A 17,429-nucleotide genomic window follows, 5' to 3' on the forward strand; every position below is an offset into this window, starting at 1 on the left:
TCCTAACCACTGCAGCAATATTCCGCGTTCATCTAATAAATGTGCAAAGATTGGGATTCTGTACCTGGCTAGGTCATAATACAGCTGGCTGCTGATTCCTGGCACTCCATCGCACTGGCTCTAGTGTGCCTCACAGCCCCAACTGAACCATTTCAGTTTACCAGTGCTTCAGAAAACTTAATGTTCTGGAGACCTGCTGGTTTGGTATTGTCCCTGATTTGTGTGCTGAGATGGTTTCACAGAAGGTTAGATGAGTGCTTGAGGTGGTAAAAGACAGGATATGGGAGCTCCCAGAAGGGCTGAGAACAATGGGAGTGAAAAGCCACCAGTTAGGTTGGCTTAGAGAGCCTAAATAACTTGCATTTTGTAATTTCCTTAATTTGTTTGTAAAAACCTTATGTCTGTCCCATTAAATGCTCTATAATGTACATGCCTTGCAATCTTTACCTAAAAAACTGGCTGTGACTGAATTTATTTCAGTATTGTTCATATGGATAGTACTCAACAGTGTAGAACCAAGGATTGTAGATGATTTTCTCTCTAAAGGCTACAGCTCCCTGGTGGCCTCTCAAACAGAGTAACCAGAACTGAACACACAATTAGGAGTATTTCACAGTTTTATAAAACTGTTGTAATTCTTGTAATGGTGGGCGGTGTTAAGAGGGATCAGCGTGTTGAAAGGCGTGTATGACCACAATAGCAACTGTCCAACGTGCAATAGCTCCAAACTGGTAAATTCTTAAGGTGCCTCCAGAACATATTCAGACGGCCACTCACAGAAACACTTGCAAACACTGCAACACCTACTGGGTATGATTTCAGTGACGGTGAGAATGGGCCATTTTGATTTCATAATCAGAGAAATGTGTTTTACTTCCTCATTCTTTTGACTTCTGTATTAAGCTTCCTTATTTTCTGACTCTTCATTCCTTTCTTCTTTTCCATTTATTTTAAACCTCTTTCTCTTTCGATCTTTAAGACATATTCATCTTATTTTCTCTTTGTAGTTGACCATGGTGACTTTTCTTTGTAAGAGGAATGTTACACGTTTGCATCTTTACTTTCTTCTGCTTGTGGATTTAATAGCAGATTTTTTTTCTCAAATCTGAGCTGCAGTAGAGGGAGATTCTGCATTGTCACATTTGTGAAGACTACATGTGTAGGTGTCAGACATTAATAATAAACTGCATGACCAAGTTCCTTATTCAGTAAAAGAAAATATTTTTCTGGATATCAAATAGAGCACTTAGGCTTTAGCAAATGAGAAGTTTCTTCAGCTCAAACCCTGTTCTGGCATATCTATCTACATTATAGCAATTAATTTACTTTCCTGTAATGCAAATTACATACTACTTTACATTATTTCATTTGGCAGATGACTGTCTCCCAGTCTGCAACTCATGATGTTTAGATATTAGCAATTATCTATAGTAATTTCTCATCAATTTGTCTTTTAAAAAATAGTTCCGTATATTGTAAGATAAAAGCTGTTCTATAACCACATGCACAGTTTTCAGTTTCTCTGTGTTTATATGATCCTTAGTCAAAGCTCTCTGCAGTTTCACTCACACTACTGGTCCTGTAAGTTTCTACCACGGCCATACCCTTCCCCTAATTTTTGTTTGCTGTTAACAAACACCAGCTCTTTAAACATGGTTATAATGCTCCTCTGTCTCAGCTCTAGGGTCTAAAGCAAAAATAATTTTAAGGAATGCTGGACTGGGGAGTTTAGTTTTAGTGATATATGCATCTCTATTTTCCTTTGATAGTCTGTGGAAGTTGTACAGATTTCACAGAAAATGGCCCAAACAGTTCCAGTTAAGAGGAAAGCAGGTAAAGAGCTGACCTGGTGTAACCTTCCTCTGCTCTCTGTATGATTGAGGTAACTTACTTGCCCGTTGCTGTTAACTACTGCTATGGCCACAGGGTCTAAGAGTCCTGCTCATGATCCAGAAGCATGGTGTGCTTAATACTGTTCAAGTGCAGAAAAACTAATAGTTAAAGAATTTGCACTTGGCATCTCAAGAAAAGTAGCATGGAGCTGTTGGTGAGGATAGATGCCCCTGAAAGGGCAGAACTCGAAGCCAGCATGCTTGGTGTGCAAGAAGAAAACGATCAAGACAAGCCTTACTTTCAGAATAGATTGGACACATGCTGCTTTAAATTCCAAAAGTAACCTGATTTAACAGCAATTACTATTGCTGTTCATAGCAAAAGAGCATAAAAGCTCCACTAAACACTCTTTTGGACAAAGGATGACTCTGAGCAGACTGGGATGATTGAGTAGAAGAGGTTGAAAGATGTGAGGGAGAAAGGAATCCTTGTCTGGGATCACAAGTCTGTTTGCAATTAATAAGCAATTAAATTTTAATTAGCAATTAAAACAGAATAGAGATGGCCTGCAGGTAATGGAGAAAGTGAGATTAGAGTGAAGTGGTAGGTGAAAACGGATCGAGTGGAATGACCTGGAAGGGCCAATAAAGAATTTTAAGTTGCTCGCTATGTCCTTACTGTCGGGATTAGTCGCTACAGCCTGATCTCCTGGGGTCTTGGCCTGAGCTCTCTGACTGGGTTTGGAAGGCAGGCCTTGGAGGGCACAGGTTCAGGGGAGAAGCACCCCTACAAGACGCGTTGTCTGCCTGGTCCTTCCGTGAGGCACCTCGCTCCTCTGCCCAGAGCAGTAGCTGGGGAGGTGGAGGAGTTTGTGCCTCAGAGCTCAGCGCGTGCTGGGGAGGTTGACTGAGAAGTACTTTAGGAAGCTCAGCATCAGTTGCTACTTGGCCGTGCCTCGATTCTGGCATTACGGCAGCACATTCTGCTTCGCTGGGCCGAAGACTCGGCTATCGGTGCTCCTTCAGCCCCGGTGCGGCCGGGGAGGGCTCCGGCTGCTGCCCGAGCCCCGGCGCTCCCCGCCCCCGCGGCAGGACTACATCTCCCAGCGGGCTGCCGGCGGAGCGGCCCCGGCTGCCCCGTGCCCTCGCCCGGGGGAGCCGGAGGGCGAGCCCCGTGCCGGCTCGGGCCGCGGCAGGTAACGGCGCCGGGCGGGGGGTGCGGGCAGCGGCGGCCCCCGGGCGCGCTGAGGAGAGGCGCGGGGGCAGCGCGGGGAGCGGCTGAGGGAGCGGCTGAGGGAGCGGCCTCCCGCGGCTCCCCGAGCTCGGGCGGGAGCGAGGGGAGATGTTCGGGGTCCCTGCCCCGGGGCTGGGTCGAGTTGGGAAGCGGGCTGCCCCCCCTTAAACACCGGGATCTTCGGAGCGTGTGCCCTCCCGCCCGCTGGCGGGACCAACCGTGGTCGTTATTGGAGGCTAAATAACGGCAGCGGGCTGGGAGGAGGTCTTGGGGTCGGATCCGGGAACGGGAAGGCCCTGATGGGCTTCTCTAGGGGGAGAGTAGGTGCCGCCATCCCAAACAGCTCTCTGTCGCCAGCCCTGTTTGTCCGATTTAAGGTCGCTGATAAACTGAACTTTTTTTTTTTTCTTTTTTATGCCCCTTGCCAAGCTTGAAACTTCTTTGACCGAGTACCGGGCACATAGCTCTGCTGAAGAGGCGCCTTAGGGATGAGAAGAAAACCTGCAAAACCTACCAGCTGCGTTTCGTTGCCCAACTGAGCGATCTGCAGAATAAGCAAGTGACACGCTCACAGTCCTGAGGTTTGGCTCGTTTTGTCACAATTCAATTGGAGTCTTGACTTTGCCCTGCAGTTAAAACATTTCCTAATCAAGCGCATTGCTTAACTTTCCGCTTTTCCAATCCTGATGAAGTGGGCAGTTTCCCCTTACTTTCATAGTATGGCTATAGCTAAAATAAGAAAATTTACCTATTTGCTGTAGGTGAACCTGCAAGATAGGATTGATCTTAAAAGCCACTGTCTGAAATGTACATATACGTCCAGAAATGTGAGGTTAATGTTTTGATTGGCATTGTTCTTTTGAGATGTCATGCTTCTCATCTGACATGGATAGTGCTCCTTTCTGAAGTAAGCTAAGACTGAGACTTGAGTGCACAAATTGCTACTGCGGCTTGAAAATCAATGGAAGATCGGCACCAAAAGCAATTAGACAGCTTAGAGAAAATCAATCCACAGTTGAAATTGTCCAAAGACAAGGATTAGGTCATTGTCAGAGCTGAAGTCTTTGTGGAGAAGGATTTGGCACTTTGTCAGGCTCATGACTGTTCATTCTACATCTTTTCCCATCAGAATTCATATATAAAAACGTGTAGGTACGCATTTACATAAACTCTGCTTGTTTGTTACTTCTCCTGGATTGTATTAGTTGTGTGGTCTTTTGTTTTGTTTTGATTTTGGTAAATGTAGGCAGTCATGATGTTGAAATAACTCATTCAAAATAGATCACAATTGGTAATAACTTGTGTAGCTGTTTGTATGAGTTGTCTAAAATAGGTTTTGGATTTTCAGGTGTTTTAAAAGCTTTTTTTTTTTTTTTTTAACCCTCCTGTTACCCTTGATACTTCTTGCATGTAGTCATTATGTATGGTAAAACCATGTTTTCAGCCTGTATGTGCAGGATTTCAGAAAAGCTTTCAGACATATCTAATATTTTTAGACTTAGAACCACAGTGCTTTATTATGGTAAGCACTGTGAAACAAGTTCAGACTTTTTAATAGAATATGCATGGCCAAATTTGTTCTAATTAATTACAACAGGTGAATGAAAAGGTTTGGGGTAATAACTTTTGAATGGTAATACTCCCAGAAAATCTTGTTTCTTCCGTGACAGTTTGTCAAGTAATTTGTAGGTGAAGAAGTAGCAAAGCATGATGGAAGATGAAGTATAGCTTATTGCTGTAGGCAAAATGAATCGATTATTGTGTATATTCCTGTGCTCATTTCTCGCATTATAGTTGCTGTATTCAAATTCTGTGGCCAGACGAGCAGAGGAGCCTTTGTGGTAGTGTGTACTGCTTTGCTGAGCCCGCAAGGATACTTTGTTCACACAACACACGATCCCAGAATAAGGGCAGTCTTCTTTAATGTGCAAGTTCCAAATGTGGCAAACAGAGCTCTAATTACTGCTTAAGTCCCTAAAGAAAAGTGACTTGGAAAATAGAGCATCTTTCTCTCTGAAGAGTTTTGGTCTGCTTTGTAATTAAGGCTGAAAATACTTTTTTCCCCTTCTGAGAGCAGCTACTGAAAAATTCCCAAATTCTTCCTCTGAACACACTATTTTTAATTAAAAGCATCATTGTATGTGCAAATGGAACAAAGATCTACTTCTAAAATGGCATTTGCTTTAATCTCTTGGTCACATTCCACACATAGCAGGATGGCTAGGTAACATAAAGATATGTACTCCGGATTTTATGTTTCGTGGTTTTGTTTTTGCTTTTTGTTTGTTTGCTTTTTTGTTTTTTTTTTTTAGAGTGGCATTATCAGGTTCTATTTATATTCGAGCACATTATTATTGATTGAGTGCTTTCTGATTTGTAAGGCTGAGGATATTTTTGTGGGAATTGTGCTAGCCATGCTTCATTAGTTCCTGTTTTGAGTAGTGTGATGCCCTGTTCTAATAAGTTCGTTAGAATGAGGAAATGAGCTGTGCTCATGTTTGTGGAGGGATCCTACTGGGGTAAAGAACAGGAGCTGTGTTCTGTGTTTCTTCTCTGAAAAGTGAGCTGTTCTCCAGCATTCCTCCAACATCTTGTTTGACACATCTGTTGGAAATGATTAGTTGTAGTCCACAAGTAAGGGCTCAACAAACTTTTTTTTTTACTCTCCAACTCAAGCAGTTCTCATTTTTCTTGCACTCAGCAGTAGATATTTTCTTTTCTTTTTAACTCTGCCTTAAAGACACTTAATTATTGCTCTATCAGTTTGTTCTGGATGTCCTGGCTGGCCACTACATCTGTACCCTGGATGTACTCTGCTATCTAACAGATAGGTAAGATCTTTCTGTCAGGTGAAGTGACTAAGTATTATGCATCATAATTTGACTGAAGGACCTAGTTCTCCTGTCTGCTTCGTCTTGAGTGTTAATTGCTCTAATGTGGTGGGTACAGGTAGTACGTTTCTAAATGAAACCCTTCAATCCAAAGAGAAATTAAATATTTAGTTGTTATTAAGATAGAGAAGGAGTAGCAAGAATTGTTCTTGTTACATGTTTACACTGGCACATCCCTTGGTGTTGCAGTATTTGACAGAAGATGATGGCTACCATCTGTTCCGCTCCTCTTCTCATCATCTAAAGTTCCTTTTCTCTGTGGGAATGAAGTCTTCATAGAGAGATAACAAGTTTCTGTCTCTTCCTGTTTGCATAATCACAATTATTTAAGAAAAATACAATTTTTTAAAACTCTGATACACATTTTCTTTCATGCTGCCCTTGCTGCTTGGAGTTGTGATCTTAATTTAAACTTACTGTGTGACACCTCATCTCACTGTCTTAAGTGTTTCTGTCAGTCGTCATTATATTTATATGTTTATAGTATTAATTGTTACCATCTCTACACCTTATTTTAACTGAAGGATTATCATGTATTTTGTTCTTACATACTTGGAGTACAAGATTTCATACTGTCTGCACTCTTTCCTCTGCAAGGCACCATGTACATACCAATTCTGCATATGTTAATAATTAAAGGTTTTAATAACAGTTTTCTAACAACGCTAACCCAAAAAGCATGTAAAGCTGCTAGCTAACTAAGATCTCTCTGTGATTTCACCGAAGAATCTTAAGAGAATTAGTCTAACAGAAAATCCCCCTGTAAACATCATTGCCAAACTGCCAGCCAGGACAGGATGAATCTGAGTCTTATCTAGAGATCAGACCGAGCAAAACATTGGCAATAATACTGTCGCAGGGGAGGAAGGCAACGTCTTACTGTTTAGTGCTAGAGAATTTGGTGAAGCTAAAAATAGAGCCTAAATTTACCTTTTTTGCCATTCCTCTCCGTAAAATGTAGACATTGGCATAGAAAGAGGAGGTTACATTTGTTATTGCTAGAAACTGGTAGAAGGCAAAATAGGAAAATGTCCAATTCATAATTTCTTTTTAGACATTAGAAATTGTTTTCAAATTCAACATTTCAAAGCAAATGTGGAAGTAAAGCTCAAGATGTTCTTTGGAGTCTATTTTATTGGACTATGACATTTAGTTGGCTGGATATTGGCTGTGAACTGTTTTAAAAACTTGTTACTGGCATGATATACTTACTTTTTTAACTGTGGCTTGTGATTTGGGAGAGTTGTATCTAGTAGACCCAGCTTTCAGAGGCATTCACCCCTAAGTTGCATGCCAGGCTTCTGTCACTTCTTTGCATATGTGCAAATATTTTTTTTTTCTTGTTGGAATTTGAAGATCATTAAATAGGGTAAAGGTTTGACAGGATAAAATCTTTGCGTTAGCCAACCTTAATGTTGTAGCTATCAAATGTTATGAAAGCTTAAACAGTACTTTTTGCCCTCAATTATTGTAACTGAATGATGCTGATTTAAGAATCCTTTAGCAGCTTTTCAGTTTGTAGAGTCCTAAACAAGAAGTTATTGCAGATGCAAAGAAGCAGATCTCTTTTCCCCTAAATCATGCCCACCGTTCAGCCATTTGATTACAGTAATGCGAGTCACAGAGAGCCTAGGGCAGATGCTGTCGCTGTGTATTTATGCAGCCTGCAGGTTGTTGGTTGTTTTTTTTTTTTTGACTCTTTGAAGGAAGTGGGGGTTTGTTCAAATATCATAAAAAAAAAAAAAGAAAAAGAAAAACTGAGATTAACAAGACATGTTGGATGCTGGTTAAAAACATGTTTTTTAAAGAAAGCACAGATTTGAAAGAGCAAGTAATGCTGCTTAAATATACATTCTTGTAAAGTATCTTCCTCTTAAAAAATGCGGCTTACAATATTTTAAATTATGATTGTGAGATGAGCTTTGGCCAGCCAGGGGTTGCTTAAATATGCCTTCTCTGGGTGAGGCGAATTGGTGAACTTAGTCCTATGATACTTTTCATTTATGTTAGCTAGGCTTGGGTCTCAGTTCTTGTCAGATTTCAGTGTAGCACTAAAGAGAGAATACTGCTGGACTATCATAGTATTGGAGAATAGGTGGGAACGTTACATAAGGTACTCACATACTCCTCCAGGAAGAGGATGCACCAGGGACTAATTGTCATAAGCAGAAGTTTTGGGCGGTATTTATAGGTATCCTCAGAGCCTTAAGTCACCTTTCTGTTGATGGTACTGCTCTCCAAAGTGCAAGGTCGGTTAATGGTGAGACTCTGTCCCCTTACAGCTGCCACAGGCGTTGGGCGTTCCTCAGGGTAGCCCCTTGGAGTGGTGATGGAGGTGCATCTCCAGCCCTGTCCTGGGGGCAGCATTCCTGCTCCGGTGGGAGTCTAGCTGCCCCCCGCCCTGTCAGGGAGTAACAGGGTTTCACCTTCTCTGGGGAGGTGACCTCTTTTCTTTGGTTGTAGGCTTCTGTTTAGGTTCCTGCTGTACCAGCTGACTCCTGATGGCGAACAACCTAGAAAGAGATTGTAGAACAGGATGATACCATCTCTTCCTGCTGTTTTGGAGATAGCATAGTGTGCCACCTCCCTGTGGCAGTAAAAAATGTAAATGTTAAATTTCTTATCGAGACAAGTCAGAAACTCTCTTGGATTTGAGTTTACTGTCTTTGATTTGCTTCCCTGTGTAGGATGCTGTATTTAATCCGATGTCTACCTTTTTTTTCATACATTGTTAATGTATCATTTTATGCTCACCTGGGAGATATTATCAGTTCTACGCAAAGCAATTCCCGCATTGCTAGGCTATTTTGAAGCTTGTCACAATGTTCCATAAACTACATAAATAGGAAGCTTTTCTTATGCAAATGTCTTCACTTTGTGGTTTACTGTTTGTTTCTGGTGTCATAAAATGACAAAAGTGTGATGCCCAGAGATGGTAGGACACCAGATTGAAGGTGAAATCTCTGAACTGTGCCTTGTTTTAGCCCCTTTTAGGCTGCCAGTGCTAAGGGACCCTGTTACAGGTGCTGTGAGTTTGTGAAGCCCTTCAGTGGGTTGTTCTGCCTTTCACATCTCCTGGGAAGACTAACCTGGAATTGCTACTCTCCAGGCAAATAGATCTATCTGTAAACAATGATGATCTGGCAGAGGGGTGCATTTTCAGTAAAAACCTAATGGGGTGGGAGGTTATGTAACGGAACAAAAATAAACTGAAACATTTCTAAATTGAGTTATTTCTCCTGCAGGATAATTAACCCGTATCAGGATAATAAACCTCATATCTGACAGCATTGGAGTGTGCTGAGTGCTCTCAGCTACCTTGTAATCTGCTAGTAAACCAACCTTAGAGAGAAAATGTTGTTAACAATGATCATGATAATCTCTGGCATACGTCTGAAAGCAGTATGGTCTCTGTAGAGCTTTTGCTTCACCTGTTCTGCACTGATACGGTTTCATATCACCACTTAGAGTTGTTCAAGCCATAACAGCTGAGTTGCACGGTGTTTGAGTTTTTGAGCACATGAGATTTCCAAAGGTTAAGAGGAAAGTCTTTCATTTCCTTATTTCTCCAATAACGCATTTCCCATGGATTCTACTGCTGAAAGGCAAAGATGAACAAGTACTAGTAGCATAAGGTGGGGAATTTTACCACTAGGATATTTCATAGATGACTGCTCTAAAAAATAAATAGCACTGTTGTCTAGAACATCTGTTACTGGATACTGATGAAGATAGGGCATGAGACAGGACATGGCTTTGATGTTAATAACTGCTCTGTTCCCGTGGAGCTATTTGTACTGCTGTTAAAGTAACAGAGGGAAGTGGAGAAAAAAAATAATAAAGAAGCTGAAAAAGTGTCTTCAACATGGAGCAGTAAGATACAGTAAGTTTTGAGGTTTTCTTGTAAACAGCAAGATACCTTTCTTCAAGGGTATCTAATTTTGGGATGACTTATTGGGATCCATCGCATTTCAACGTTTTTCTTTTAAAACATGTTTTTGAAGTAGCAGAACAAAAACTTTCTTCCTTGGGCTCTTTAGAAAAAAAAAGTAGTTAAATGCTACCTAGATCTAAGGTATTTAAATGCTGTATGCAAGCAGTATCCACCCTGGGGAACAGCACAGTCTTGGAGTCCAAGTTCCTGACCGTGGGATGAAAGGAGATACTTCCTTCTAAGGTCAACATGCCACCATGGTTGAATCACGAGATTTTAGAGAATAAATTCGCCAGCACTTTGGTTACATCTCTGAAAACTGCAGGTATAGAAAACTTGTACCCATTTATCCTTCCACGTTCATGGTGCTGTATTGCTGTACCATGGAACATATGTAAGGGGCTAATAGCTTCTATCTCGTAACAATTCTCAATCACGATTAGGGCAGGCAGTTCTGGTGCAGATGCCTCACGAGGCTGCTTTATGCTGTTCAAACACCACACGAAAGTTGTAGAGAATTAGCTTGAGCAGCAAACTCGGGCTATCACGGAGTGTGTTTGCTTTGAGTGCTCTCCTCAGCACAGGCTGGAGAGGTTGGTACCGGCATGCAGTGGTACGGTAACTCACTGCTAGCAAAACAATCCCTTTGAGTGTGGTATAAAGTGGTTCAAGGTAAAATACTGCTGATGCACTTTGCCCTTTTCTCTTCCTGCAACGTCCTGAGAAAAATCTACAGCATAGCTGGAATTCTAGGCCCCTGTGTTCTTTGTAACTAGAAATTAGAGGCACTTCCAAGTGAACTGAGAGATTGAATGTAGAGAGCAACTTGGGATCTCTATTAGCAAAAGTAGTCCAACTAGCATCAGAGGTGGCTTCTTCAAAATCAAAACATCCTGTGCGAACTGATTGTCATTGATCCCAATTCTCTGCAATAGGAGACGGAATTGTTGTGAGACCTGAAACTGATTTTGGCACTTACCGCTGGACTGTCAGCAAACTCACCCCACACTGTATCTGGAACTAATCACAGAAATAAATATCTTTTCATGCAGTGAGTTGTTTGCATGGATGTACCTGGGTGAATGCAAAATGTGCACGTTTACACAGAATCCTTCCCACGTGTTCTGCTGCAAAAGATCTGATTTCTCAAGTCTCATTGAGAGCAGATGGGGAAGAAGAAATATTTTTGTGGCTGGGGTACTCCAGTGACTTAGGACATACAAGTTGCTAGCTAGAAAACAGGATGGGATTCTGTTCCTGGGTGAAGCAGTTCTGCATTAGGTGCTGCACCACTGTCATCTGTTGGTAGAAGCTATGGTGCTGATGATACCAGTGTACAGTTAACTCTGAGTGGAAGAGATAAAATATGTGCTTTGAGGGAAAGGCAAGATGACCCAGGCCTTGGAGATGTCTAAAGGGTGATTAACTGAGGAACTGCTCGTCAGGAAGACCATTACATTGATGTTCTTGAGGGAAGCATCCTGACCATGCCCTTGAATACATCACCAATCAACTTAACGTGAGTAGTTGGCTGAGAAACAAAGAACAGGAGTATGTGAGCTGTCCTCGTAACAGTAAAAATCCCACCCCTGGGGTGGGAGATGCCAGCCCAAGAAGGGACCCTTCCTCTCTGCAGATGTGCAGAGTGCTTCTGTCATGTCAGCAGTGTGCTAATTCTGTCACCAGTCAGAGGCTAGGGGATTGTACAAACGTGTAAATGTGTTGATAAAGGATTGTATAAAAGGTGGTGTGGGAAATCCTTGTGTGTCTCAGCTTTGTGGGAAACTGTCTGGTACCCACACTTGTGCGATTCTGAAATAAACAGCGTCTTGACCTAGTGTGTGGATTGGCTTGTTGCGCAGCAAGTAACGAGTCTGAACGTTTATTGGGCAACACTGAAGTGGCGTATGCCATGAGAAATAGTCCTCTGATTTCTAGGTACCCCAGCCATCCTGCCAGAATTTTGGGGCTGGCACTGAAAGAAGCTCTCTTCTTTTGGTGTAGCTCTTTGTGGTGGGTCTTGTAAATATACTGAAGTTGGCCAAATATTTGCCTTTTTTTTTTTTTCCCTTCTGTGGTGTTTACATAGCTATTCTTGCAAACCTTTGTAGTCTAGACATGGCCTGAGTTGTGCTGTGATTTCAGGGAAATTGCTGTTCTCTGTGAAGATTTAGTAATAGAAATCCTATCTGTTAAATACTGTGATAGGTATTATTTCTATGTAAAGTGCTTTGAGGTTTCTAAAAGCTCCTCCAGTTCTGCTCTGCAGTAAAATTCAATTGTGCTCTTTAATTCTGGGATAAGCTATGGTTCAAGTATGGTGGAAGTGGGAAGAGATTGCTGTCTTGTACTCCGGTGAACATGGCAGAGAAGTAGCACTTTCTCAAATGACAGATATTATGGAAGGACCAGTGAAACAAATAAAAATATCAAGTTCTTCCAGTGCCTGTCATTCCCTTTTCTCTGGTTTCTGAGGACTAAGGAATTTCAGGTCACTTTGCAAGACTAGCAATTGTATGTGTAAGCAATATGTTTTTGTAGCTTGCTGTCCTATTTCCGTAGTGCCTGACCTTCCTACAAATGTTTTATTGGGTGCTTATTTTCATGCTTTTATCCAGCTACCTTATTTATTGCATGTCAGCCTTCAGAAAATTAAACTTAAGAAGTTGACTAAAACAAGTCCTGCACTTACAAGACGGGTCAATTTTAATCCTGTTATAATCACATGAACTCCTAGTAACCTTAGCTACAATTTTTATTTTGATCCGGGAATACATTTGCTCCATTCTGTTTGTAATGGAACAAACTCTCCCTTGGAAAAGAAGAGGTATTGTCAATGTTTAATTGAGCATCCCTATAATCAAGTACCATTTATATAGTACAGGACAAAAGTTATGTTTGACATTTAACCTAGGTTCACTTTGATCAGGAACAAAATGCTCCTTCTGGAAGAAACGAAGGTAAGTTGGCAAGAGAAAGTAGCCTTAAGTAGTCCTTAGGTGGCATGTGACCATTTCAGATAAAAGGGGTTAGGGCACTTCTTCAGGGAAGACCACCAAGGACACCCCAAAGAAAAGAAGGCATGTGCAGAAGGGCCTGAAAAGGAGCCAAGAACGACACCATGCAATTACACAGCTCATGTAGATTAGAATGAATATGTATTAGATCGGTAGAATATGCATGAATTCAAGGTATAAATGTAACAAAGAAGCTGGCATTGGGTGTGCTTTATTTGTGAAAAATCCACCGAGCATCCAGGTCTCAATAAAAGCAGCATCTCTCCTGAGTGTGTGAGAATTGGCTTATTGCACACTGGGTAATAAAGGAGCTGCTTTTTTGGACAACGTGTTTACTCTGAACAATTTCAGAGCATCAAGTTACTCTGCAGCAGCAAAACCAACAAAACCTCTCAGCTTTGGAGAGAATGTAGGCTGTTCAGTAACATAAACAATGCTTGCTGTACAGAAGTTTTGAAGTACTTAATGTTTTATCATTTTCTCAGTGTATGAGTGTTTGAAACATGGCATTCATTAAAGTTATGCCTTAAAAAGGTGACATCGCTGTTTCTCAACCCCCTTTCCATACATTTTTCATACTTAAAGGTTTGGAAAGGCATTAAAAATGTTACTCATTCTCTTTAATAATTTTTTCTACTTGCAGAATGAAGCAGTTCAAATACATTGGAAATTTATTCATTTTTTTTACATTATTCTGTTTGACTAAAGCACATCATCCCTGTAGCTAGATTATACAGATGTGCTGTGAAATCAGGTTGTTCTTCACCTTGAGAGAACTTCATTGCTTGGGGAGGGATGTTTTAGAGCCTGGAAAGCATTTATGTGGTCTTTTCTTTTCATAAAAGTTCAGAGGGAGAAAGAAAGGGAAGGGCCTTCTGTCTTTTGCTCTTGCTGTTCAGGAGTTATACAAATATTCCACCCCCCCCCCAGCAAACTGGGAGATACAAGATGGCTGCCCTCATGTTCCTCACTTATTTTGTATACACATCTTGTTTTTTCATCCTCCAAATCTGTAACAAAAGATATGTAAGCCTTACTGAAGAGATGCTCTGTTTTGGAATTCGTGGGAAATCTAGACCTTCAGAGGGAGAGAAACCTTGAACTTATGTCCACAGTTACCCCTTTTTTTTTTTTACTTTTGAAGTTTAGCAGCAATCAACGGCCACTGAGGAAATGTGTTTAATCAGAGGACTACTTAATTACCAAGCCATATAGTCTCTTGACTTGCTTTGAGTTCTGTTTTTATCTGGACAGGTTGGGTCGATGGGCAGAGGCCAATGGGATGAGGTTCAACATGGCCAAGTGCCGGGTCCTGCACTTTGGCCACACCAACCCCATGCAGCGCTGCAGGCTGGGGGCAGAGTGGCTGGAAAGCTGTGCAGAGGAAAAGGATCTGGGGGTGCTGACTGATGCTCGCCTCAACATGAGCCGGCAGTGTGCCCAGGTGGCCCAGAAGGCCAACGGCATCCTGGCTTGTGTCAGGGACAGTGCAGCCAGCAGGAGCAGGGAGGTGATCGTCCCCCTGTACTCTGCTCTGGTGAGGCTGCACCTCGAGTGCTGTGTTCGGGCTTCGGGCCCCTCACTACAAGAAGGACATCGAGGCCCTGGAGCGTGTCCAGAGAAGGGCTACGAAGCTGGTGAGGGGCCTGGAGCACAAGTCCTGTGAGGAGCGGCTGAGGGAACTGGGGTGGTTTGGTCTGGAGAAGAGGAGGCTCAGGGGAGACCTTACTGCTCTCTGCAACTACCTGAAAGGAAGGTGTGGGGAGCTGGGGGTCGGCCTCTTCTTACAGGTAACTAGTGACAGGGCTGGAGGGAATGGCCTCAAGTTGCACCAGGGGAGGTTCAGGTTGGAAATGAGGAGACATTTCTTCTCAGAAAGAGCAGTCAGGCATTGGGACGGGTTGCTCAGGGAGGTGGTGGAGTCACCGACCCTGGGGGTGTTCAAGGAGAGGTTGGACGTGGTGCTTAGGGACATGGTTTAGTGGGAGACGTTGGCGGTAGGGGGATGGTTGGACCAGGTGATCTTGAAGGTCTCTTCCAACCTTAAAGATACTATGACACTACTGTCTTTTACATAAAACACTTAATTCCTCCCCAGTTGAGGTGTGTAGGTTAAAATACCTTATTTCTGAAATTTCACAGAAGTGTTAATATCCTGAGACTTACAGAACATCAAGTAAACATGTAGATCAAATCCTATCATAAAAAGCAAGTAAACCTCTGTAGTCTTTACGAAGTACATCACATGTCTCTGAACAACCTGACTGGTCTTATCTGAGTTCTGTTCTTCTCTTACAGGCATTATGCTGCTTGAGGTATTCCTGATTCTGGGGACAATCATCGTCTACTTCTTACGTTCCAGGAAGAAAGAAGAGACATTATCCTTTAAAGATGGATGGTGGGGCAGGGGCCAAAAGCCTGACACTGAAGAAGATGCAACTATTTGGCCATTTAAGGTGGAAACTACAGAAAAAGATCTGAGCGTAAGCAAATCTCAGTACGGGGAAAAGAGCAGTAAGAAATGGCTAAATAAATGTTTACTTGTTTAGAAGTAATTATGGGACTGCTTATATTATTTGTTTGTAATGGATTTCTATTTTCTCAGCTCTGGAATTTTTAGGACTTTTTTTGTTCTCCTTAGTAATATTGGTGGACATTGATCTCCAATATGTTTTTCCCTCATACTGCAGACATAAAGATACATAACTTCTAACCTACAGATTTTAAAGAAACACAGGTCTGCATTACGACAGCTATTACTACATAATCCATCAGTAACAAAACCTTTTTTCTAAATAAATTTTTAAACTAGGAGATTTAAGTTATGATAGGACATATTACCAAAACATTTTGAAAAGACATTGAACATGGAAAAAACATGTATGTATAGATGTGTTAAAAGCTTCATTTAAAAATCCATGCTTTCTGTACATGTTAAATGACCAAAAAAAAGTTAGCTTACATATTAACATCTTGTCTAGATTGAGACTGCCTGCTCAGTATGAGGCATGAGACAGTGTATGCAAGTAACTCATCTTAGCAAATGAGAGTTGTCCTTATCATCACTGTATTAGAAAATGCTGCTCAAGTTTAAACCTCTTAGAGGTTTGAGCAGGGATGGATTTCCAGACCTGTCTCTCACCCTCAACTATTCTGTGGTTCTGTTTCTAATAAGAAGCGGCTTTTGGCTCTTCTTCCCTGCTGAGTGATTTTGGACTGAATTTATAGTATTGTCAGCATTCCCCATGACCATGAAGTGCAGTAGCAAGGTCACTTGAAAAGTTAGCCTAGATTTGGCAACTTGCTCCAGTTGTTTCACGAACTTTGTGGCCCTGTGAAATCCCTCAGTGTTTCCTGGTGTGGATGCCCAGCACCTTAGTTTGGGAAGGAGAGCAAAAGGTCTCAGCCAGATCCATGCATTGATTGTGAGGCTGGGCTCAAAGGTAGCCCTGGGAACAACATACCACGGAAAGGCAACAAGACTTAAATTGTGAAGTCACTTTGGCGCTTTTGGTAATCACTCTGTAAAGTGCCACATCTTCTAGTGTGCTGGTGGGAAAAAAAAAAAGAAAGAAAGAAAAAAAAATAACAATGTGCTATGGAGGTGAGTACCATAAGCAAACTTCTTCACAGCTCCCTGTTGTGTTTTGGGTGCTGTCAGAAGCCCATATCATCCTCTGTGGTTATCAGCCTGGCAAATGGGTTAGCCAGTGCTGCTGAACAAAGACAGTGGAAATATTAAGAACATCTGTAAGTGGAAGAGGAAGGGGGGGGTATCTGGAGGAGAACAAGAGTTGAAACAGCTGATGGAGCATCAGCAAATGGCACAGGTATCATTGGAGACATTATTTTCATTATTGCTCTTGTTTCACTTGGCCGTAAGATAGTAGATGCAGTGCTTGTAATGTCTCTTCCTTTTTCCTTTTCCCTGCAGGACTTGTATAGGAGGCTGGACGAGGCTCGATTCTCTGAGCCACTTGAGGACAGTTGCTTCCATTATGGAACAAACTCAGTGTATCTCAGGAAAGTTGTCTCCTATTGGAAAAACCAGTTCAACTGGAAGAAACAAGTTGAAATTCTCAATAAGTACCCACAATTCAAAACTAAGATTCAAGGTGCGTGGCTTTTTCTCTTAAAAATAAACAGTAATACATAATCTTGTCTACAACGCATCACAGCCATAAGAGTGCTCTTGGTCATGTTGCATGGGCCTTCCCTCCCTAGCTGTCATGACATGGATCTTTGCTACTGCTGCAGCAGTAGTGAGAAGCTACCTCATTGTAACTGAAGCCTTTAGGACAAGGAATGACAGATATAATTCCCTTGTGCTTGGATGGGTTGTCAGTTGGTGTTAACAGGAGCCAAGCACAGGCATTTGGCAACAGATCTGGATCTTGAGATGTAGACGTGTTCCCTGTCTTGCATGCAGTCGCACAAAAACACCCACAGATGCCTCCTCTTGATCCATGTAGTTCCCCAGCTGCTGCTGTCATGGTGATGCTGTCAGCCTGGCAGCTCTCA

The 17,429-nt window shown here is 42.0% G+C and overlaps 1 protein-coding gene across 4 annotated transcripts in view; it reads left to right on the top strand.

The window, feature by feature from the left end:
• Positions 1-2,256: 2,256 nt before the first annotated feature.
• The window catches only part of EPHX1 (epoxide hydrolase 1), a 47,308-nt gene continuing 32,135 nt past the window's right edge, over positions 2,257-17,429 (top strand). For 3 of the 4 annotated variants that reach the window (XR_013948909.1, XR_013948910.1, XM_080586306.1), the window contains exons 1-4: positions 2,257-3,028; positions 3,496-3,647; positions 15,207-15,391; positions 16,843-17,023. Coding sequence is in view for 2 of the 4 variants with exons in the window: in XM_080586306.1 (XP_080442432.1) it covers positions 15,212-15,391; positions 16,843-17,023 (361 nt within the window). In the remaining 2 variants the exon portion in view is untranslated. Of the gene's footprint in view, positions 3,029-3,051; positions 3,387-3,495; positions 3,648-15,206; positions 15,392-16,842; positions 17,024-17,429 lie in introns of those variants that run through there. The other variant, XM_080586307.1, reaches the window with a different exon arrangement.

Source organism: Anser brachyrhynchus (assembly GCF_964034855.1).
Source record: "Anser brachyrhynchus genome assembly, chromosome: 3".
NCBI lineage: Eukaryota > Metazoa > Chordata > Aves > Anseriformes > Anatidae > Anser > Anser brachyrhynchus.